This window comes from Mesoplodon densirostris, chromosome 6 (genome assembly GCF_025265405.1).
Source record: "Mesoplodon densirostris isolate mMesDen1 chromosome 6, mMesDen1 primary haplotype, whole genome shotgun sequence".
NCBI lineage: Eukaryota > Metazoa > Chordata > Mammalia > Artiodactyla > Ziphiidae > Mesoplodon > Mesoplodon densirostris.
In genome coordinates, this window is record NC_082666.1 from 111,063,892 (window position 1) to 111,088,371 (window position 24,480).

A 24,480-nucleotide genomic window follows, 5' to 3' on the forward strand; every position below is an offset into this window, starting at 1 on the left:
CCCTGCTTCTCCTGGCAACAAGGGCTCCTTGTGGAACAGCCTGTGTCTGTGTCCTTCCTCACCCTGGATTCTTCTTCCTCCACCAGAATCCAGCACAAGTCCTCACGGCCCCACCAACACCTCTGTCCCAGCACCACAGATGGAGCCGCCTAGTCAACCACTCCCTCCTCCCTGAGCCTTGCCTGTGCTCCCTGTCCCACACCTGGCCTCCACCTCTGCCATCTTCATGGGCACCTCCACAGACTGACCTGTGCTGGGAGCCCCACATCTTCCTACCCATGCCCGCCTCTCCCCAGCAGCACAGTAGCTAAAGGGAACAGGGATTCTTTATGGGGCGGGGGGAGGGGGGGAGGGGATGAAAATGTTCTGGAGTTAGAAACTGGTGATGGTTGCATAACCTTGTGAATATACCAAAACTCACTGAATTATACACTTTAAAGGAGTGGATTTTGTTAATGTGAATTATACCTCAATTTAGGGGAAAAAATTACTGAATCAGACAGACATAATCTTTGGGAAAATATTAAACTCAAGATGAATTAGTATATCTATGGACACTCAAACTAAAGACACATTTAAACTAAAGACTCAAGGTTTCCCATTCATTTAAGTGGGGGTGGGGGGTGAACCGGGATGGTATGACTGGTCTGTAACACAAGGCTGGTTTTCTCTAAAGTTCTGTTTAAAATTCTCTTCCCTTTGGACCAGCATCCAGCAGCCATTCCAACAGCAAAGTAGATCTCAGGTAGAAAATTGGGATGAATAACAAATTGGCAACTTTCTCACAGCTACCATTTTTTCTATCATAAACACCAGGAGAGTTCTTGACTGCAAAGTCCAGGCATATGGCAAGCAGCTGAATAAACACCCATTTTGAATCACCGCTTAGGACAAGCTTCCTGTGGAAGGCTGACAGGCCAAGTGTGTGCAAAGGACCCACACCATGCAGCCTGTTCCCAGCCTTCCCAACAACACTGGGAAGCACAGGCCTCCCATTTGCTCCCTTTACGTACCAGACCTCAACCTTAGTTTCACCAGTGGCAGCGTGTGAAGTATCTAAGGTGCTTTCCAGGTCAGGCTGATAACTTTCCAGTCAACTTTTTTTGTGTGAAGCTATTTTTTCATGTTAAATATTCTAAAATATATTGGCCAGATTGCTGCCTTATCAGAGTACATCATCTTAATCCTTTCTTGGTGATTCAGTTGGCTTTTCTGAATGTCAAATATGGTAATATGTAAAACTTTCAATTGCTATTGAAATATGCTGATCTTATGCTATGACCTCAGGTCCACTTTGCATTTAGAGTTGTATCACTTTTCACAACTTATCTGTCTTCTCCCTCAAAGCCACCTGTACATGTCTCACATGGATGAGACCCACCCTTTGTATTTCTAACTATCATTGACGGTATCTAGACTGTGCTTTTTATGTTGCGTCTCTGGGCTACTCTTCAGCCTTTAGTTGCTTTCTTTCTGTCAGCTTTGAATATTTGAGGTCACCAGACAAGTGAATGAAGCTGGATAAACAGGGCAATATTATTAACTTATATAAAAGGGAACTTCCCACACAAGCCCCTAAAAGCTCTCCAGAAACACATACTAAATGCCTGATCTCTTCCTAACGTTAGTGTTTCTACTTTTGGTTTTTTATTTTAAAAACTAAACAGAGTAAATTTTATTTTTTTTAGAGAAAGTTTCTAATCTAAACCCTCCTTTTGCTCATGAGGAGAAGGCCTAGAGAGGCTGTGAGGTCTGCTTGGAAGCAGACCAAGCCCTTGAGCCTCAGGCTGGAGCTGGCCCAGGCCACGTGCTTCCAGCTCAGCCTGGGAGTTACACTGCCACATTCACATGTTGTCCTTTACATTCCTCATACAGCTGTTATTAATTTAGAAGAGGCTGAGGTTTAAAAATCCCCCAGCACTCTTTTCCATTTAAAAAACGTAGGTATACATTTTCTCATAAAAACTATTTCGCTGAAATTAGAAATCATCTAAGTTTAAACCAGGCCCAACCCAGCCTTTGGTCAGAATGGCTTGGTGTTTGGACGTGTTCTCGCTCCATCAGCATCTTTCTCACACAGGGGTCTTAGAGCACTGGCCTCACACACTGGCAACAAACCCACTGATATGTGGCTGGCCCTTTAAAAGTTATGACACATCTTTGTCCCCACAAGACCTCATTTGACGGAGCTGATTTTCTTCAGCCCATCAAGTACCTGCATCCTCAGGAAGGCCCCATCCTCTGAAGCAGGCAAGTTCTGCTCACCCACAGTTCCAGCCCTGCCCCTTGTCTTGCAGGACGAGGGGTTTCTCTGACTGGCTGCTAGACCAGACATTTCTCAGAGGAAGCCGCACCACACTTTCCTTCCATGAGGTTTGGGGCAGCCACGATGGCTGGGTTTGGGTTTGGATTTGGATTTGGGACATGGCCGGGCTTACATGTGATTTCAGCATCAGTCCAGGTGTCCGTTTCTACAGCAGGAGCTGTGAGAAGAGGGAAAGAAAATGTGTCTTTCAAAAGCTGACCCTTTTGGAACTTAGGATCTTACTGTGGAGCCTACTTTTAGTCTCTATCATATCACCCCAAGCCCGCAATCTGTTCTCACAAGAACAAGCAAAAATACGTTTTTCCAAGAATTGAGAAGATGGGGCCACTCGTTACTCTATTTGTTGCGAACATTCTGTTCAGATTCCTGCAAAGCTTTGTTGTTCTAATGATCTACAAGTCAAGTCTAATACTAGAGGTTCCCAGAGCCCACTACAAATAACAGAAGCAGACATTTCCAGAACTATTACATTACATGGAGGGAAAAGCCAACCCTACTTTAGAGTTGCAAGCCTAGAAACTTGTGAAATTCGACTTCATTTCCATTTTAGAGAGGATACTTTTGACTCTAAAATGGTACACGATCTCATCATGAAGCTAACTTTTAGCAGAGCATGCTCCCTGAAACCCTATTATCCAGAATAGCCAGACACAATGCCTGGGGGAGACACACAGGTCACTGGGAGAGTCCAGGTGGCCCCACGCTGGCTGTGCAGGAGCCAAGTGCCCACAGTTACCAATATGCAGGCTAGGGCCATTTGGCAGCAAGCGTGAGGACAGATGGTGGAAGCATCCACTATGTTGGGGGCCAGCCCACAGGCCTCAGTTTGAAAGGCTTTTAAGGCCAAATGCTAGCACTCTAGAGAAAAACGTTTGCTTTGCAATGAGAAACCTGGCAGACAGCACCTCACTTCAGTCATCAGGATCAGCATCACCTTGGTGGGTCAGCTGGCCGGCATGCCTGACCAGCCTCCTCAAGCTGTCCAGGTCACGAGACACAGACAAAGGAAGCAGGTCAGCCAAACGCTGTGGGGCCCTGGGTAGAAAAGCCAGTGAAATCAGAATGGAGCTGTGTAACCTGTTGACACTGGGCACTTGATGGTGTGGAATCCTGGAGGCTGTGTGTCAGTGGAGATCTAGAACAGGCAGTGCTGATGACCACAGAAGGCAGGAGTGGGGATGGCCATGGCCGGGACGCCATGATGCCTGGATGAGAAAATGGCACACCTGAAAATTGAAGACTTTCAGGGAATGCAAGACACACCTGAAAAGGGTTTCTTGCTTCTTTTCAGTCACCCGGAACAGCGTCCCTGCGCCCCACAGATTTCTCTAACCGTTTCTTCTCCCCACAGGAAAAGTACCCAGAGGCTGTGCACCTTTCAGAGGGGGCCTCCTCCAGCTGCATGGGCATCAGGAGCCCCAGCCGACCAGGGTGAGTGCACAGGCTCCCCCAGTCCCTCCCCAACACCCAGACGGTTGTTTCCTGTTAAAAATGAGGATTACAGATAGAAAACAAATGTAAACCACCCAACTGACATCTTGAGATAATGTCTGTGGAGTCATAACAGATAAGCAGCCAATGGCAGGAGAGCACAAGGGAGACCATGTGGGGACTGTAAACACAGACGGGGTCTGTAAGGAAAAGGTGCCAGTCTCACTGCTGGGGTCCTTAGGAGGCCAAGGAGGGGAGGCCACGAGGGGTGGAGCTCTATTTTCACCAACTTATTTCAAGAAATGTGGGGCGTCAGCAAGCACTGAGTGAGGGGAGGACTCATCTGGGTCTCCCTCCACCCACCATGGGCACCTTTATGTGCATATGGACAGGATGTGCTTCTGTGCCCTGTGCCTAAAGATGTTTTGTTTCCAAGCCTTAAAATGGTGTTGTAGGGCCTCCCTGGTGGCGCAGTGGTTAAGAGTCCGCCTGCCGATGCAGGGGATACGGGTTCGTGCCCCGGTCTGGGAGGATCCCATATGCCGCGGAGCGGCTGGGCCCATGAGCCATGGCCGCTGGGCCTGCGCATCCAGAGCCTGTGCTCCGCAACGGGAGAGGCCACAACAGTGAGAGGCCCGCATACCGCAAAAAGGAAAAAAAAAAAAAAAAAATGGTGTTGTAGTTATGTTAGCTTCTGGAACTTGCCTTATTCAACATTATTTCCAAAATTCACCTCTGATGGTGCATGTAGCTGTAGTTCATGCATTTTCAGTGCTTATACTCCATTAGGTGAATATATGTATTTCTGCATTCTTCAGGTCTTGGGCATTTGGGTTATTCATTTTCCACTATTTCTAACATTCCTGTTCACGTCCTCTGGCACACAAGTACACCAGCTTCTCTTAGGCATATACCTAGAAGTGAAATTCCTGGGTCATGGGGTAGACTCAGCTATCACTGCCAAATTCCTTTCAAAGTAGTTTATCAATTTATGTTTCCCACCAGTAATTTTTAAGTTCTTATGGCTCTATATCCTGTACTTCACTTGTATGATCACACTAATGTGCAGTGGGTACAAAACAGTATCTTACTGCGGTCTTAGTTCCCATTTTCCTGTTTGTTCATGATATTGAACATCTCTTCATGTTTAACTGGCCATACTCTCTTTTCATCTGTGGGTCTTTAAGATGAGGGGAGTCCGAGCACGGCCTCGGGGGAGGGCAGGAACTCCAAGGATGGCTGGGAGGCGAGCAGCACTCCTGCCTGGGTGGGCATCCTCTCCTCTAGAGAGAGAGGCCGGTGCTGCATACAGTTTAGTCTGACTTCAAGAGCACTTAGCAATGCATCTTACCTCTTTCAGGTTTGAACTAGTCATTGTTTGGAGGATACAAATAGATGAAGAAGGGAAGGTTTTGCCAAAGCTGGATCTTCTCACCAAAGTGCCGCTGCAAGGTAGGGATGTTCTGGTGATTTCTCGCTATGCTCAACACAGACACCTACTTATTTCATCTGGGTTTATATGGCAAGAATCAAAAGTCAAAAACTTCATTAATGTACTTTTTAAATCAGTTTTCAAAATATTTTTGTCCATAATCACTCAAAAAGCACAGGCAAGGGGCACTGCTCCCCCAGGGCCCTCCTAGGCTGAGTGCTCAATGTCTCTGCCTCAGGCATTTGGGTAAGCGCTCTGTTCAAGGTCATGATTCAGTCGTCCTGCCTTCCCATTCAGTGTGGCCAGCAGAGAATGAGGGCATTGTCTCGGTGAAGTTTCTTACCCAATTTCTTTTCTTTACAGCCCTGGAACTGGACAAGAACAGAGTCATAGAAACTGCTCCTCTCAGCTTCCGAACCCTACTGGGCGTGCTGGGCATTGAAGCCACTCTGGAAAGTCTGATTAAATCACTTCACACAGAGGCAAGCAACTAGTTCCCGAACAGTGAACAACTACACGTAGAAGTAAGATGCTGCACCTGGAGGCATGTGATTTTATTGAATATAAAAATTTGCTCTTTTCCACTTAGAAACCTTACTTCTAGGACATGTTTATGCAGTTATGGCACATTATATATAAGTTGTCAGGACATGAAAAATAAATACAGTTATTTAAATTCAAAATACCAAACAAGTGACACATATAGTGTATTTTTAAAAGTAAACTCAACATCTGAGGAAGTACAGGAGTGGCTGTCCACCCTGGGATGTGGGGAGCCACTGTGCTCCCCACTTGGTATGAATATGAGGGCAGAGGTGGCCCCAGCCCATCTCAAAGGTCAGCCCTCCTCCTGTTACCCACCACCTAGGGACTCTTGGAGGGCTTGCCAACACAGCCTCATCTCGTAGGCATTTCCTCAGAAACCCCTGGGGAGCCACACCACCCTCCTCGCCTCCTGGCTCTGGAAAGCAGCACTTGGAGGCTTTCACAGCACCTCTCAGCAGCAAGTCCTCTGACATTCACTCTTCCTGGTCTTCCACAAAAAAGTAGAGCGGTTAGCATAAAAAAACACAGTAAGACAGCAAATACGGCACTGTCCCTTCACACAGGACCTTAGCACCCTGGTCCCTCCGCACAGAAGAAACAGTGTTTTCATTAAAGTCCCCCAGAGTCTAAGTGCTGCACTGACCTGAGTTGCCAGTTTAAAGTAGAATGGGTGAAAACATTGTTTCAATCAAATGAAAGCCTCAGAGCAGGGGCCGTGGTGGAGTGTGAGAAGAGCAAAGGGTTGGGTCAAGACCCTCTAGCAGGGGACACTCATCTGTCACCTCTTCCCCCCAAGTAGAGGGTGATGGTTTTCAGACAGTCCAGACCAGCCAGGACAGGCAACAGGAGGCTACCCAGCCCACCTCCTTGAGCTGGCGTTCCAGAGCTCTGCACACAGGCACTCAGGGTCCTCTGCACGCCCTGGCCAAGACCATCCTCACCCCAGGCCAGCAACAAGGAACCTCAGGCCAAAACAACTCTGGAAGCTGCCTACTTCCACGCACTCTGGAGCCTGCAACTTGCCCATGAGAACGCGGCTCCATGCACATCCCTAGGAGTGGAATCTCCAAAGCCCCTGTACCCCAACACACTACATGAATGAGAGATGTGTGTCATTTGAATATGTTTTTGAACCTCTGAGTGTAGAAGTAAGTGGTAAGTGGTAAGTGGTCGTAAGAAGTAAATGATAGGACAGAATTGGAGAATAAATTCTGGAAGAGCTGGCTTGATTCTAATAAGCATAATTCTCAATTTATCACAAAACTCCCCACAAAAATTTACAATCAGCAAAATATTCTCATTTTTTGTGTAGTATTTTCATACAATCCCATGGTTTCACTAATATTATATTACAATAAGCCTTCATTAGTCCCTCAAAAGGATGATATAAATAATCTATACAACCTACCATAGAATAAAAAACTGAAGCCAAGATTCCCAACAGTTTTCATAGCAGCTGGGCACACTTTGGGTGACCCCAACAAGAACCCTCTTAGTGCCAGCCAGGAGTCTTGCGGAAGCAGGGCTTTGGGCAGCCCCGACGGGGAGGTGGGCCAGCACCACTCAAGGCCACGAACACCACACACCTTAGTGAAACCCAAGGGAGGAACAGGTATGGGGAAGGAGGGCAAACTCGATGCTGGCTCTGGCAGAAGCAGCTGAGGTTTCCCACACACCCAAAAATGCCAGGGACCCAGAGCTGGCAGGCGCACAGCCACCCCGTGACACCCACGCCGGGCACAGCAGCTCAGAGTTGCAGCTCTGCTTCCAGCTCCCACAGCAGCAATTTCAGGTGGGAAAGCACACCTTGTCTCCCCTAAAGTTAAAGAGGATAAAATCATTCAGCACAAAAAAAAAGTCAGTGCTCGCACGAGTGGTGTCAACCCCCGCCCTGAGTGCCACGCTCCCTGCTGACCCTGTGCAGAGCGGTGGGTATGGCATCTCCACAGGGACTCCGAGTCCACTGCTCAAAACTGATGTCCATATCAACAACGTATTGCTCTCCACAGCAGGGAACCACTAAACCTGCGCTGACACATGGCTTGCATTGGAAAAGTGACCAAGTAACTCAGCTGGGAAAGTTCCAGTAGTATCTGTGTTTTCTTAAAGGTCCAAACTCTAAGGTATATGTGACAATTCAAGTTTTCTGTGTTAGGATTCTGGTGGTAGGAGATCCAAACCTTGGGTCTTATAAGGCTTTTTAGAGATTAGACGTGAGCCCTGCGTGGAAAGGGAGAACTGCCCAGAGGGGCCCCCTGGGACACAGCACACTGCCGGGCTCATGTCCAACATTCCTTGTCCTGGAAGATGTTTCTAGTGCTCTTCCATTCTGTGTCTCCCAGAGGCAGGCCCACCTGAACAGGGGTTGAAAAGCAAAAACATTCACAGCCAAAAGTCACCCAACACAACAGAAACTCTATCATTCAACCTTCACATTCTATGTTCAAGTTTCAAAACCACTACAGGAAAAAAGTTAGACCTTATGGAGAACTAATGTGCAATCTTCGCTTTCCTTGAACCTAGTCGACATCATGGTGGCGTCTTTGGCATGTACAGTCTTTAAATAGTAGTTGACTATCTTGCCATCCAGTTTATACTGATGAGGAATGCTCTCATAGGGCTTGAGGTCAAGATCCAGCACAGACACGGAGAAGGCAAACCTGGATCTTGATGAAGGGACAATGGGCCTTTGATCGGAGCTGGAAGCAAAAGAGCAATTTCAGAATACACAAACCTCCCAAATCCTCTCAACCCAACTCACAAAGAGCACCCATTCTGTGCATCAATATGCATTCCATCTCTGTCTATGCCAACTGTATGTACTAGTGCTAGAAGCTTCTGCAAGGGAGGCACCTACTGTGATACCCGCCAGCACACCAGACAAGAGAGAGTTAATGTGCAGAAGATGGAAAAGCAATTATGTAGAACACGCGATTGATATTCACCGTATCCCAGTAGTATAAACGAATGCTAAGAAAGTTACTTTATCGTGAGCCAAGTATTACAAAACCTAAGAAAATGGGGAAAGTAGCTCTGGCTATTCAACAGCCAAATGGATAGAATGTTGAGGACAGACTTCTCTTTTCGTGTCCTTTGGCGTCTGGTGAGAAACTCTTGCTCCTTTATACTTTTGCACATTCGGAGAGAGAGATCTAGTCTCAGGTTTTATTCTCAAATTGTATCTGCAGTGTTTGGTATTTTGTTTCTTAGGGTTTAGCTGTGGTCTTTCTAAATACTGTAATAGTTGTATGCTTATAACAAAATATGAACAATTACTTGTACTTAAAAAACACTTTCAGGCTAATTCTGAATTTTGTACTAAGATTGCTATATATATATCACTTAGCTCTCAGAGTGCTTGATACATAGTATGCATCCAAATGATTGGTTAAATACATTATATGAGCTCAGTTTAGCCCGAGAGAAGTATTCAGGAGTCCTGGTTTCTCCATGTGTACTACTCTTCTAGATTTCGAAATTATTAAAAAAACAAAACAAGCAAACAAAATACCAATTTCAAAACCTCCTGCCTGGGAGAGGGAAGGCAGATAAAACATTCCTATTTAATGAGCCTAATCAAGGCCTAGACTCTAGCTCAATTCCTGCTCAGAAATACTATTTACAGGAAAAATGAACCCCTGGCTCAGCTGTTGGGGTCTTAGCTACTCCCTCCTGAACAGCAGAGAACATGTATACAAATTAAGGTCTGGCTTCTGAGTCTCAGTCTCAGGGCCTGAAACCCAAGCTCCACACAGCGGGGCTGGGACAGTGAACAACTCTGGCCCTCAACAGGGCTGCACATTTTATAGGATACCTCACGTCACAGCAGAACCAACACCCAATAAGATGACGTGACTAAAGAGAGGAGTCCATCACGCAGAGGCTGGTGGGAGCACGGCCCAAGAGCCACTGCTGAGGAGAGTCTGACCGTTTGTTGACCTCAAGCTCCCAGTGAGCCCAGGCCTGAGGTTCCTGACACCTGATATGCTTCTCTGCCCTGGGGATCACATGGCTCAGAAGTTTCTAGACACATGTCCCCGCTCCTCTCCCACCATGTCGGTTTCTGCCAAGCAGCTGGTCAAGGGTGTCAGGACTCCTGGCCCTCAGCCCCTCACATTTCTGTATCCTGACTGCATCCTTGCTTCAGGAAGGGCAAATAGATAATCACATCTGTGTGGTTTTCTCTCATCTAACAACACTGCTTAATCCAAATGGATTCCTGTCACTAACCACGGGGGGCATTTTCTAAGGGGATAATGAGAGTTTTCAACTAAACAGAACAACTTTTTTTTTTTTTAATATTTCAGTTATGCCCTATAAATGTCCCTCTGTGTTTCCTATCAGAAAGTGGACAATTCTGTGCCTGCCAAGAAGCAGGACTCCTGGGAATGTTTAGTTCAAAAGCATCAGAAAAACAGGTGGCTGGCAGCCAGTGACGAGATCATCTCGACCCAGGAACACACGACAGATGATTGTGAAACATTCTGCAAAACTGTGTGTGGGGTTTGGCACCCTGAAGATGAATGCTGAAGATGCCATCTAATCACTGAGAGAAGATTATCAGGTTCATCCTGAATTCCTAAAAAGGTCAGAGAGGGGACTGGATAATGATGTCCAGGAGAAGATGCTGCAAAGAGGAAGCAGAACAATGGAATGTTGTTTTAAAGGCTTTGAAATGACTATAAAGGTCGGCACATCAGGACCTGGTAAAAGGAGGAAAAATAAGGCCTACAGGAACCTACAGCTTCTTGCCTCTAAGCCATGATGGTAGCTTGGGGTTTTCTTTGAGAGAAAGGAATTTGGACCACAGTATCCAAGCCCTTGAGATATTTTCTTAGAAAATAATAGTAAACTTGAATGAACAAGCTTTTAAAATTATTCTCAATAATGTCTTTTTGACTGTATTACAAACTTCTAAAGAGCAAGAGTTAATAATCCCCATGATATCAAGTAGGCCTTGGAAATCGGCCTCTGTTAATAAACATGATCCTGCCAGAGCCTCTCTAAATATAGGGACACCAACTCTCTTGCCAATCCACAAAACCCTGCTAGACCAAGGACACATGACGCAGTAGCAGGTGCCTCACCTTGTATCCTGCAGGCAAGGAGAGAGTGCGATCATGATAGAGCAGTCTTTCGCAGTCATGGCGACCCGGTACTGCTGAACCTGCAGGGGAAGGAGAGGTCAGCTCCATGGCATCGCCACACACACCCTTCCCCACTGGAGAGGTCCAAGAACTGGTCCCAGACCTGGGGGTGCGTTAGGAAGACCCAGTCCCAAAGAGCTCATTAGAGGCCAGTGATGCCCTCTGACCTCTCACTGCAGGCAGTGTATGGGCCCTGGTTCCAAAACCTGGGACCTAGGACTTGTCTTCGGCAAGACAATCACAGCCCACCTTGGAAGAAGAAGCAGTAAGTGGCGTCAGCTATTGATGGGCTACCCACACTGACAGCACTGAGCGTATCACTCTATACCTCAAGACAGTGGCACACAGACACACACCAAGGCCCTGCTTAGAGCACCAAAATGTCCCCAGATGACACAGCACACTAGAATGTCATGCAGCTTCCACGAATGACACCGCAAACAGAGGGATCACCAACTGTGTGTTAACTCACTTCATCCCCACAGCGACCCCACAGGCAGGTACTGCTAGTGTCCCCGTTTATGGATAAGGAAACAGACACAGAACGACCTGTCCACTCGGCACTGCTAGGCTAGACTCAAACCCAGGTGTTTCGACTCTGAAGTCGAAGATGTGACTGAATTGCTGCAATCTTACGAGCAAATTTTACTGGATGAGGACTTGCTTCTTCTGGATGAGCAAAATGAAAGTGGTTTCTTGAGATGGAATCTACTAGTGAAGATGCTGCTAAGATTGCTGTAATGACAGAGAATTGAGAATATGATGTAAACTTAGTTGATAAAGCAGCAGCAGAGTTTGAGGGGACTGACTCCAATTTTGAAAGAAGTTCTGCTGTGGGTAAAGTGCTTTCAAAGAGCATTTCATGCTTCAGATAAATCATTCATGGAAGGAAGAGTCAACCAATGTGTTAAACGTCACTGGTGTCTTATTTTAAGAAATTGCCACGGCCACCCCAACCTCCAGCAGCCACCACCCTGACCACTACCCTGAACATCGAGGCAAGACCCTCTGCCAGCAAAAAGATTACTTGCTGAAGGCTCAGGTGATGGTCAGCATTTTTTAGCAATGAAGTATTTTTTAATTAATGTATATACATTTTTTAAGACATAATACTATTGTGCACTTAATATAGTGTAAACATAACTTTGATATGCACTGGGAAACCAAAAAATTCATGTAACTCGCTTTATTAAGATATTTGCTTTATTGTGGTGGTCTGGAACCAAACCCACAATATCTCTGAGGTACACCTGTAATCACATGAAAAGAAAACAGGAGAAAAGTCACATGATCTTCTCAACAGGAACAGAAAAAGCATTGAAAAACTCAACACCCACTCCTGATAAAAACCCTTAACAAATCAGGAATAGAAGGGAACTTCCTTAATTTGATAATGGTTATTTATTTTAAAAATAAACCAAGCAACACCCAAAAAAACCTACAGCAAACAATTTACTTAATGGTAAATACTTTCTCTTTGAGAGTGGGAACAAAAATTAACTATATGCAGTTAGGCAAAACAAAATAAATAAGTGAAAAGTATAAGGATCAGAAAGAAAAATTCACAAACAATATGATTATATATAATCATATATATATATATTATATACTATATATAATGAAAATCCAACAGAAGCTATAGATTGTTAGAATTAGTAAGTGACTTCAACAAGGTTGACAGATAGAGGTCAAAGTAGAAAAATCAATTACATTCCTATATATCCACATAGATACCATCTATATCTAAAACCATCAAATATCTAGGAATATATCTAATATATCTAATAAAATATAAGATCTCTCTAAAGAAAATCATAAAGTGTTTTATCAGACTTTAAATAACACCTAATAAAAAGAAAACACCCATGTTGGAAGCCTTAATATTGTATGGATGTCAACTCTTGTCATCATTTTAATGCCAAATCAGTCAAAATCCCAAAAGGTCTGTTGTTGTTTTTCCTTGTAGAACTGAACAAAGTTCATTCTTTTAAAAAAAAATTTTTTAGGTATATTGATGTACGATATTATATAAGCTTCAGGTGTACAACACAGTGAGTCACAACTTTTTTAAGTTATACACCATTTATAACTATTATAAACTATTGGCTATATTCCCTGTGTTGTACAATACACCCTTGTAGCTTATTTATTTTATACATAGTAATTTGTACCTCTTAATCCCCAACCCCTATCTTGCCTCTCCCTCATCCCTCTCCCCAGTGATAACCACTCATTTATTCTCTGTATCTGTGAGTCTGTTTCTTTTATTGAACAAGTTGATTCTAAGATTTATATAGATAAGCAAAAGGTCAAGAAGAGCCAAGGCATTAATTAAAAGAAAGACATTCCTGAAGAAAGTAGAAGGATTTACTCTACTGGGTATCAAGATTCATTATGACTCTAGAGTGATCAGAACAATTCCTATGATTCTAGGACAACTGCATATGAAAATAAAACCTTACCTCATGCCATACCAAAAATCAATTGCAGAAGGTACCCACCAAATGTGAAAGGCAAAACAAAGTTTCTAAAATATCTGTGGGACTTTAAGGTAGATAAAACATAAAGACTGCTAAAGAAGGAAAGAGATGTAAATTAAATGACCTTAAAATTATGACCTTCCCTTCTGAAAATGACTTTATTAAGAGAGTAAAATGACAAGTGGAAGAAGTTATCTGTAGCACACATATCTGACAATGAGCATCTATCCAGAATACATAAAGATTTCCTTCAAACCAATAAGAAAAAGATAGACAACCATACAAAAAACTGGGCAAGAGACTTAAATAGGTGCCTCATGGAAAAGAAAATATAAATAAACATATGAAAAGGTGCTGAATCTCATTACCACAATAAGCTACCATTACACACTCACTAGAATGGCTAAAATTAAAAAGACCCACAACCCGGTGGCAGAGAGGGTATAGGGCCACAGGAGCCCCCTAGTCTGTCGAACTACCCTAGCCTGTTGTAGGGAATATCAGGTAAAACTATTTCATAGTACCTACTAAAGCTAAATATGCTCACACCTCTGACCCAGAAATTCCACTCCTAGGAATATACCCAAGAGAAACGTATGTGCATGTACACTAAGAGATCTGTACAAGAATGTTTTGCAGAAACTTTATTCATAACAGTCAAAACTGGGAGCAACTCAAATATCCATCAACAGTAGAATGGGTGAATTGTAGCATATCCATTTAAATAGATCACTACAAAGCACTGAAAATATGGAAATGCATGCAATAACATGAGTAAATCTTATACATGTTATATAGAATATAAAAAAAAACAAGACACAAGATATATGCATGATTCTGTAATAATGAAGTTCAAAAACAGAACTAAACTATAGGTATGTAAGTCAATACAATAGTTAACTTGAGGGAGAAAGGCAAGAGGAATAACTGTACAGGAAACCAATAGGGATTCTAATTAGCTGCCAGTGTTCCATATTCAGACCTAACTAGTAGTTCTCCAAGAGTTCTTTATGACAAATCATTGAGCTTTACCTCTTTTTTTTGTGCACTTTTCTATATGTGCTCTATTTCACATTACAAATGGTTAATGAAACAAAAGCTTAGAAAATTAAAATTAAACGTTTAAATACTAGAAATATCAAGTAATTTGGAGGGCATGTGGGAAACAGGACCCTCAACTGTTACAAGAAGGAATGTATATTGGCAAAATCTTTTCAGGAGGGCAATATGACAGAATCTATAAAAAATAAATCTAGCAATTTAACTTCTAAGAATCACTCTGGAAGATATGCTTAAGTGCACAAGGGTTAAAGTACAAAAATGTGAATGTAAACATTTTTAACAGTAACAAATTAAAGATAACACCCAAATAAATGACAATTAATTATATGACCATACTAAAGAGAACAACACTTTTAGGTGTATGGAGAACTTCCAAGGCACCTCCTACAAAACAATGATATCCCTGTTAACACTTTTAATGCATTGCTAGGCTTGCAGAAGGTAAAGGAAATCCCCAACCCAATCCCCTCTTCTCACACTTCACTCCCACAGGAGCTGAAACTAAGAGTTTTGAGCAAGGAGCAATTGGAAGGCTAAGCTGCCCTGTAGGCAATGTCAGTGCAGGCATGGTTTCTAGGAATAAGCCATGGAGTACAGGGTCTAAACCTGAGACTTCTCCCTTAAGTCAAGGATCCATATTTTCTCTGGAGGAAAGCATCCCCTGTTTAGGTCCCCAAGATTCTCACAGATCAAAATCAAACAAATATGAGCTCACAATCATACATAATTAAAAACCCAAGCAAACAAAGCAGCAAGGATGAGTCAGCAAAATAACGAGATTTTTTACCTCCAAAATTTTACTGTATCTTAGATACAGAATATAAAATAACTATTCATAAATTGTTTAAAGAAATAAAAGATGGAATTTAAAAGAGGGCAAGCAACAAGGAACTATCAAAAATACCAAGCAGATATGAAAATGAGCCACATGGAACTTTGAGAAATTAAAAATATAACTAATGAAATGGAAAACTCATTGAACAAATGAATGAACAGATTAGACACAGGTGAAGAAAGAATCAGTGAATGGGAAGGTAGAACTGAAGAAAATGATAAAAATGAGGTCTGATATATATATATATCTCATTAGAGTCCCAGAAGAAGAGAATAGGATAATGGAGAAGAGAAAATATGTGAAGAGAAAATGGTTCAGGATTTTCCAGAACTAATAAAAGACACATCCACAAATAGAGAAAGCACAACATACACCAAGCAGAATAAATTAAAAGTACACCACACCTAATCACATTGCACTAAAATGTCAAATTTAAAAAGAGGAGACTTTAAAAGCAACCATAGAGAAAATAATCAACTCCTGAGGAAGGACAGTTAGACTGACAGAAAACATCTCAGCAGGAACATGCACAGTCAGATAATGTTGCATAAAATGGTTAAATGCTAATAGAAAAATAATCAACCACTTCTTTGTACCTAAAAAAAATTACCTTTCAAAACTATGACAAAATATAAATATATCCAGATAAACAGATACAAAGAGAATTTACCAAAAGACATTCACTAAAGTAACTTCTAAAAGATATACTTCAAGAAGAAGAGGAAAACTGTAAACAACTGTAGGCCAATAAATTAGACAACTTAGATAAAATGGAGAAATTCCTAAAAAGGTACAAACTACAAAAACTGACTCAAGAAGAAATAGCACAATTTTCTATACCAAGTAAAGAGACTCAACTGGGTATCAAAACACTACCTACAAAGAAAAGCTCAGACCCAGATGGCTTCACTGGTGAATTCTATCAAATATCAATATTTAAAGAAGAATTACCATCAATGCTTCTCAAACCTTTCCAAAAAAAAGAGGCTGAAATACTTGCCAAATCATTTGACAAGGCCAGTATTACAGACCAATACATCTTATGAGAATGGACACAAAAAGCCTCAACAAAATTATAGCAAATTGAATCCAGCAATATATAAGAAGAATCATATGCCATGACCAAGTGGGGTTTATCCCAGGAATGCAAGGTTGGTTTTAACATCCAAAAATAAATTAATATGTCATATCTATAGAAAAACAAAACACATGATAATATCAATTGATGCAGAAAAGACATTTGACAAAATCCAACATCCTTTCATGATAAAAACATTCAACAATTTAAGAAAAGAAGGGAACTTCTTCAACCCAATAAAGGGTATCTACGAAAAGCCCAAAGCTAACATTACACATAATGATGAAAGACTGAATGCTGTCCCAATAGGACCGGGAACAAATCAGACAGGTCTGTTCTTGCATTTAGCACTGCACTAAAGGTTCAGCCAAGGGCTGTTATGCAAGAAAAAGACATAAAAGGCAACCAAACTGGAAAGGAAGAAGTAAAACTATCTCTAAATGATCTTACATAGAGAAAATCCTAAGGAATTCACTAAAAAACTATTAGAACTAATAAATTCAGCAAGGTTGTAAGCTATAAGATCAATATACAAAAACAAATTGTATTTCTATACACTTGCAATGATCAATCTAAAAATGGAATTAAGAAAACAACTTCATTTACAACAGCAAAAAGAAAACACCCAGGGATAAACTTAACAAAGTACAAAATGTATCTCTGAAAAGACTGCTGAAAGAAAAACAAAGATCTGAATAAATGGAACAGCATCCCATGTTAACAAACTGGAAGACTTACTATTATAAAGATGGCCATATGCAAGCCATCTGCAGATTCACCACAATCCCTATCACAATCTCTGCTGGCTTCTTTGTAGCACTTGGCAAGCTGATTCTAAAATTCATAATGAAATTACAAGGGGCTCCTAATAGCCAAAACAATCTTGCAAAAGAACAATTTCAAAACTTACTAAAAAGCAACAATAATCAAGGCAGGGTACAAGCATAAGTATAGACATATATATCAATGGCACACAATTGACTACCCAGAAATAAACCCATACATTTATGGGGAAAAAATAGTCTCTTCAACAAATGGTGCTGGGAAAACTAAATATCCACATACAAAGAATGAAGTTGGATCTCTACCTCAAATCATATATAAAAATTAACTCAAAATGGATCAAAGAACTAAATTTAAGAGCTAAAACTCTTTGAAGAAACAGGGGAAAATATTCATGACTTTGGATTTAGCAATGAATTCTTAGATATGACACCAAAAGCACAAACAACAAAAGAAAAACAGACAAACTGGACCTCATCAAAGTTAAAAGCTTTTTTGTGTATGGGGACAGATGGTTACTAGACTTATCATGGTAATCATATCATAGTGTATGCAAATGTCAAATCACTATGTAGTATACCTGAAACTAACATAATATTGTACATCAACTATATTTCAAATGAACACATAAAGTTTTTAAATTGCAAATATTTTAAAACAAAGAACATTATCAAAAAAGTGAAAAGGTGTCTGACAGAATATATTTGCAAATCATATATCTGCTAAGGGCTTACTATCCACAATATACAGAATCCCTACAACTCAACAATGAAACAAATAACATAATTAAAAAGTGATCAAAGGACCTGAATAGGTATTTCTCCAAAGAAAATATACAAATGGACAATAAGCACATTTAAAAATGCTCTTAGTCTTCACAGAAATGCAAATCAAAACCACAATGAGATACCATTTCATACCCACCAGGATGGCTAAAAACAAAAGGGCAGGTAACAAGTGTTGTCAAAGATATGGAGAAACTGGAAACCTGTACACTGCTGGTGGGAATGTAAAATGGTACAGCCATTTGGAAAACAGTCTGGCAGTTCCTGAAATTCCTGAGCTCCTGAGCTCCACTCCTAAGTATATGCCCAAGAAAAGTAAAAATGTGTCCACAGAAAAATTTATACACATATTTATAGCAACATTATTCATAATAGCCAAAAAGTGAAAACAACCCAAATGCTCATCAAACTGATGAAAGGATAAACAAAATACAGTATATCTATACAATGGAATATTATTCAGTCATAAAAAGAAATGAAGTATTGATACCTGCTACAATACACATGAACCTTGCAAATATTATGCTAAAGTGCAAGAAGCCAGTAATAAAGGACCACCTATTGAATGATTCCATTCATATGCAATATCTGGAATAGGCAAATCTATAGAGATAAAAAGTAGATTGGGGGCTTCCCTGGTGGCGCAGTGGTTAAGAATCTGCCTGCCAATGCAGGGGACGTGGGTTCTAGCCCTGGTCCAGGAAGATGCCACATGCTGCAAAGCAACTAAGCCCATGTGCCACAACTACTGAGCCTGTGCTCTAGAGCCTGCGAGCCACAACTACTGAGCCCACGCACCACAAATACTGAAACCTGCGCTCCTAGAGCCCATGATCTGCAGCAAGAGAAGCCACCACAATGAGAAGCCTGTGCACCACAACAAAGAGTAGCCCCCTCCCTGGTGGTGCAGTGGTTGCGAGTCTGCCTGCCGGTGCAGGGGACACGGGTTCGTGCCCTGGTCCAGGAGGATCCCACATGCCGCGGAGCGGCTGGGCCCGTGAGCCATGGCCGCTGAGCCTGCACGTCCGGAGCCTGTGCTCCGCAACGGGAGAGGTCACAGCGGTGAGAGGTCTGCGTACCTCAAAAAAAAAAAAGAAAAGAAAAGAAAGAGTAGCCCCCGCTCGCCCCAACTAGAGAAAGCCCGCGCACAGCAACAAAGACCCAATGCAGCCAAAAATAAATAAATTATTTTTTTTTAAAGTAGATTAGTAGTTGCTTAGGGCTGTTGGGGATGAGGAGATAAGGAGATGATGGCTAAAGGGTATAGAATTTTTTTTAGGTGATGAAAATGTTCTAAAATTGACTGTGATGCTGCTTACACATATCTGTGAATATAGTAAAAGCCACCAAATTGCATACTTTAAGCAGGTAAATTGTATGGTATGTAACATATCACAATAAAACTTTTATAGGAAAAAGAGGAAAGATCTGAGATGTAAGAATGTTAAGCAAAGATATGGGTAAACGTGGTAGATCTAAACAAACACCTGTATAAAATAATACTGTAAATTGCGATTTTTTTTTAACAGAATAAGACAAATAGAGGGCAGGTAACAAGTGCTGTAAAAGATATGGAGAAACTGGAACCCTGTACACTGCTGGTGGGAATGTAAAATGGTACAGCCATTTTGGAAAACAGTCTGGCAGTTCCTGAAAAAGTTAAACATAGGTTACCACTTGACCCAGCAGCTCCACTCCTAGGTATATGCCCAAGAAAAGTTGTATGACAAAAACTTATATGACAATAACTGCATATAAGTTGGGAGCAATAACTGGAATTAAAATATCCCAGATGAACTTTTTGGCCAACCCAATATTATGTGTTTGTGTGGCAGGTGTTGGGGTGGGAGTGGGGGTTAAATTATTAATTTTAGTCTTTAAATATGCATGGTCAAATTGGACAAGTAACCAGAAAAATGACAGTAGCAGAATGTCTAACTTTCAAACCAACAGAGAAAAAAATGAATATAAAAACTAACAAGCAAAAGTGAACAGAAGTCAGCAAACTACAGGCCAGGGGCAAAATCCAGCCTGCCACCTGTTTTTGTAAATAAAGGTTTACTAGAACGCAGCCATGCTCATTTATATTTGTCTCTGGCTTCTTCTGAGCTATAATGGCAGAGCTGAGTAGCTACAACAGAGACCAGATGGCCAAAGCCTGAAGCATTTACTCTCTGCCACCCCTGCCTTTTTTTTTTAATTTAAATACATGTTATTTTATGACAAAATACTTTCCTTTTTTTTTCTCCCCATTTATATTACAGTTAAAACTATATTACAGGGGCTTCCCTGGTGGCACAGTGGTTGAGAGTCCGCCTGCCAATGCAGGGGACACGGGTTCATGCCCTGGTCCGGGAAGATCCCACATGCCACGGAGCGGCTGGGTCCGTGAGCCATGGCCGCTGAGCCTGCGCGTCCGGAGCCTGTGCTCCGCAACGGGAGAGGCCACAACAGTGAGAGGCCACTGCGCCACCAGGGAAGCCCTAACATCACATTTTATACAATATACTCACTGCTTGAATCTTTTTCATTAAATTATTTGTTTTGAGATAACTGTAGGTTCACATGCAGGTGATCCTGAGTGCCCTTTACCCAGTCTCCCCCAATAGTGACATCTTGCAAAACTATATAATATCACAGCCAGGATAGTGACACTGATACACTCCATGATCTTATTCCAATCTCCTAAGTTTTACATGTCGTCCTGTGTGTTGTGTACGTGTATTTTATCACACATGTAGGTTCATGCATCTACCACCACAGTTAAAATACGGAGCAGTTCCCTCACCAGAAGATCCCTCTTTGTTGACCTTTTATAACCTCACCCCCTTCCTTCCACCTCCTCCCCATCCCACAGCAACCACTCATCTTTGTCATTTCAAGAATGTCATTTAAACAGAATCATAGTGTGTGATCTTTTGGGACTGGCTTTTGTCACTCAGCACATTTCTCTGAAGATTCACCCAGGTTGTTGTGTGTACTGAGATTTCGTTCCTTTTTACTGCTCAGCAGTTCCAGTTTACGTAACCTGTTGTAGGCCACCTGTTGACAGACACTTGAGTTGTGCCCAGTTTCTAGCTATCACAAATAAAGCTGCTATGAACACTCCTGTACAGGGTTTTGGGTAAGCCTGAGTCTTCCCTTCTCTGTGACAAATGCCCAGGAGTGCAGGTGCTGGGTTATAGGGCACATGCATGTTTAGCTCTGCAAATCTAGTTTCTCTGCACCAGCATTCAGTGTTATTTCAATGTTACTATTTTAGTCATTCTGATAGTTGTGTAATGATTGCTTGAATCTCTTACAAGATTATGTTTACATATGAGGTTTAAAAATTGCAATAAAATTAAAAAGTAATCCATGCTTATTTATTACAATTTTGAAAAATATAGAAATGTGTAAAAAAGGAAGTAAAGTCCTATGCTTCTTCTCTTGAAAAATAGAATACTGATACTTATTCCTGCATCAATGTACCCAAGTTGCAGACAATGCAGGGCAGTCCGTCACCTTATTCTGATAGAGGCTCCCTTTTGGGTCTCTCCCCACCTTGAGGACAGCTCTATCCCCAAGCACCTCAGCTAATTCCTTCAGGGCCCTTGGCTTTGGAGGGGACCTCCTCAAAAGCCCAACAGCTGCAGAAGAGGGAGCACCCAGCCTGGGAGGGAGGGAGCACCCAGCCAAGGACAAGAGTGAGGACTCTTAACAAGTGAGAACCACAGACCCATTGTCAGGACCAGGACAGTTAAACTAAGGGCTCCATGGCAGCTGCCCAGAGGATGTAGAGAAGGAGGTCACTCTGTTTTGTTCCTACCTTTTTGTCACTTTGCTCCCACTAGAACAGTGTTCCTTAGCCATTTTAGCAAAACCTTTGACAGCCCAATGAAGCCTATGGATCCCTCTCAGAATAACATTTTTAAATGCAGAAAATAAAAAATAGAGGCTTGACCATGTCAAATACCGAACTATTTTTTAAAACAAATATATTATGTAGTATTACATAACAAAATCTCAGGAGTGAAGAATATAAAGGTATCATGAGATATCTGTAGCAACTCCAGTGTGAAATTAAAAGGTGTGATTTCTCTAAATGGCAAAGTTGGGGGTCATGCTGACCACACAGTGGTTGTTGCCGCATTCGTAATGGAAGGAAACACTAATTTCAATCAGAGGTTAGTGAAAACAAAGATGTAATTTTTTTCCTATCCAAGTTCATGAAGCCCCTGGATTCCGATTTTACAGAACCGGAAAGAATAGGATCAGGCCTCTTCCCTAAGAGATTCTCCCAGGGTGCCCCTTGGCCTGAGGTATGGGGAGGAAGGAAGCCAGCCACACACAACCACAGGTGGGGTCCGGGCCTAGAGTCCCACTGAGGGCTGTAAGGAGAGGAATGGTTGGCGCTAGCCTGTTCTAAGGCTGCTAAGGAGGAAGCACAGAGCAGTGGCCTCAGGTCCTGGACCCCAGTACAGGGAGGGTGGAGAGAGGGCTGGGCCCAGGGTGGCCTGGAGCCAAGTGAACAAAGGGAGATCCTTCCTAGAACCTAAAGTAACGTTATTACCACCCAGCCCAGTCCATCTGGGGGAAACTTTAGCCACGTTTTTTGAATCCCCAATTTTTCTGCATTAACCATCAGGGGTAGGTACGGGGAAACACTTCTTAGGAAAACCCCGACTTAGCGTTAAGGGCCTAAGAAGCACGCAGTGTGTTTCTGGAAGGATCCACCCACCTTTGTCAGCGCAAAGGCCACCGTGCCATCATCCTCGGTGGACAGATCAAGCAGCCTCTGGTAAAATGCTTCATCATAAGGCCCATCTATTTGCAATGTTTTTCTGAAGGACAAAGCACAAAAACAACAGGATAACAAAGCTGCCTGGAAATCGTTTGTTAAACTGTTAGCAGTTTAAGAATCATACATCTGGTTTTAAAGAACATTCATGGATTCATCTCTTCCTAATGCTAAACTTCGTTATGAAGCATCTTGCAAGACCAGAACCAGGAGAGCCAAGGCTGAACGTCTCTTGTTTATGACAAATGGTGTCCAGGTAAGAGATGCCAGTGAAGGGGTGCTAGGGAGGAAGCGAAGCCAGGCCGGGGCAATGGCCCCAGCCTCCACCACGTGCCACAGGTGTGGACCCTAGCAACCCCCATCAAGGCGGCCAGGAGATGGACAGGGCAGTGCCTGAAGGCCAAAGCCCAGCGGCGGCCGGGTGAGCACGGCTCACTGGCTGTGGAGCAGCACTGCCCCCTGCAGGCTCAGCTCCAACTCAGGACGTGGAACTGCCTAAGGCAGGGTTGTCTGGTTCACAAGATGTGCTTTCCTTTCTAGAAATGGGCAAGTGACCACTGATCTGACAGGACCCTGGTCCTCCTTCACGTGGCACTGAATCTCTGGGCCGAGCCTGGCATCTGGGGTCAGGGAGGGGAGGTAGCTGGGGTGAGTCATCCTCCTGGGAGGCCAATGCTTTCCTCCCACTGCGGCGACCTGCTCCCCTCATCCCCATCTTGCCCTCAGGGCTGCTTGGGGCCCCATGTGAGCCCAGAAAGGGCAGGGGAGCCCTGGACCTGGGCCTCACCTCTCCTCAGGAAACTCCTCCAGGTACCGCTCAACCCGCCGGTACAGAGGGTAGAGGCCTTCGATGTCCAGCAGGTCCAACATCTGCACCTGGAGGGTTTTGTACAGAAGACAGCCCTTCGGTAACCCTGAGCGCTCCGGGGTGTTTTTTCCTACCAAGAACATCAGGGGAAAATGAGAGGTTTACTGTCAAGGACTAAAGAAGGTGGCGGGCACAGGCCGCACCCTGCCTCACGGAGCTGCTGGGGCTGGGACAAGCGGACGTTCAGGACCAGGCACAGAAGAAAGGCAGGTGACCCACACCTCACTCTGTGCCTCTCCTTCCTCTCAACATCCTTCAACCTCCATCACACCAGCCCAGATCTGAGTTTAGAGAGATGACCCTCAGTCTAAATAAGACAAGACACAAAATTTAAAACGACCATGTTGACATCTCCAAAACTGCAAGACTGCATCTGCGGAGCCCAGAGCCACAGCCCGTGCTGAGAGGCAAGTGACCACACTGAGCAGGGAGCTGTCATGGCAGGGATGGTGCGGAAACAAGGTCCATTCCACACTCGAGCATTCTCGGGCCCCTGCCATGCACCGGGGGCCTCGAGGGCTGGGGAGACAGAGTCCCAGCCCATTGATCCCAACTTTCAAAGAAACAGCCACGTTCTATGAACAAACAAATATATGAGTATGGGTCCGAGTCACAGGCATGTGCAGTTCTGACCCTCTGACCTCTGACCTCCCCCACCTAACATGCTCAGTCATGTAAGACAGAGTGAAAGTGCATAGGCCCAGCTAGAAGGGATTTGTTAAAATTATAGGCTATTCATACAGTGGAGTATCTACCTTATGGTCAATAAAATTTCAAAAAATACAATTGCTGATATAGATACCGACTTACACTAATCAGGCAAAAATACCAGGTTACAAAATAGTATGCAGAACACATTGCACACCCCACGGGTCAGGTTTACGTCTGTGTCCACATGCAGGGAGGGTCTGCAAGAGAAGCCCACAG

General features: G+C 43.1%; 2 protein-coding genes across 4 annotated transcripts in view; one reads left to right on the forward strand and one right to left on the reverse strand.

The window, feature by feature from the left end:
- CENPP (centromere protein P) overlaps positions 1-5,887 on the forward strand; it is a 242,351-nt gene extending 236,464 nt beyond the window's left edge. The window contains exons 6-8 of one of the 2 annotated variants that reach the window (XM_060102415.1): positions 3,678-3,757; positions 5,118-5,209; positions 5,553-5,876. In XM_060102415.1, coding sequence (XP_059958398.1) covers positions 3,678-3,757; positions 5,118-5,209; positions 5,553-5,683 — 303 coding nt within the window. In that variant the 3' untranslated portion in view covers positions 5,684-5,876. Of the gene's footprint in view, positions 1-3,677; positions 3,758-5,117; positions 5,210-5,552 lie in introns of both variants that reach the window. The other variant, XM_060102416.1, reaches the window with a different exon arrangement.
- Positions 5,724-24,480, reverse strand: part of IPPK (inositol-pentakisphosphate 2-kinase) — a 49,611-nt gene continuing 30,854 nt past the window's right edge. For both annotated transcript variants that reach the window (XM_060102413.1, XM_060102414.1), the window contains 4 exons: positions 23,473-23,623; positions 22,626-22,728; positions 10,823-10,902; positions 5,724-8,434 (listed from right to left, as the gene is read on the reverse strand). In XM_060102413.1, coding sequence (XP_059958396.1) covers positions 8,209-8,434; positions 10,823-10,902; positions 22,626-22,728; positions 23,473-23,623 — 560 coding nt within the window. In that variant the 3' untranslated portion in view covers positions 5,724-8,208. The remainder of the gene's footprint in view (positions 8,435-10,822; positions 10,903-22,625; positions 22,729-23,472; positions 23,624-24,480) is intronic.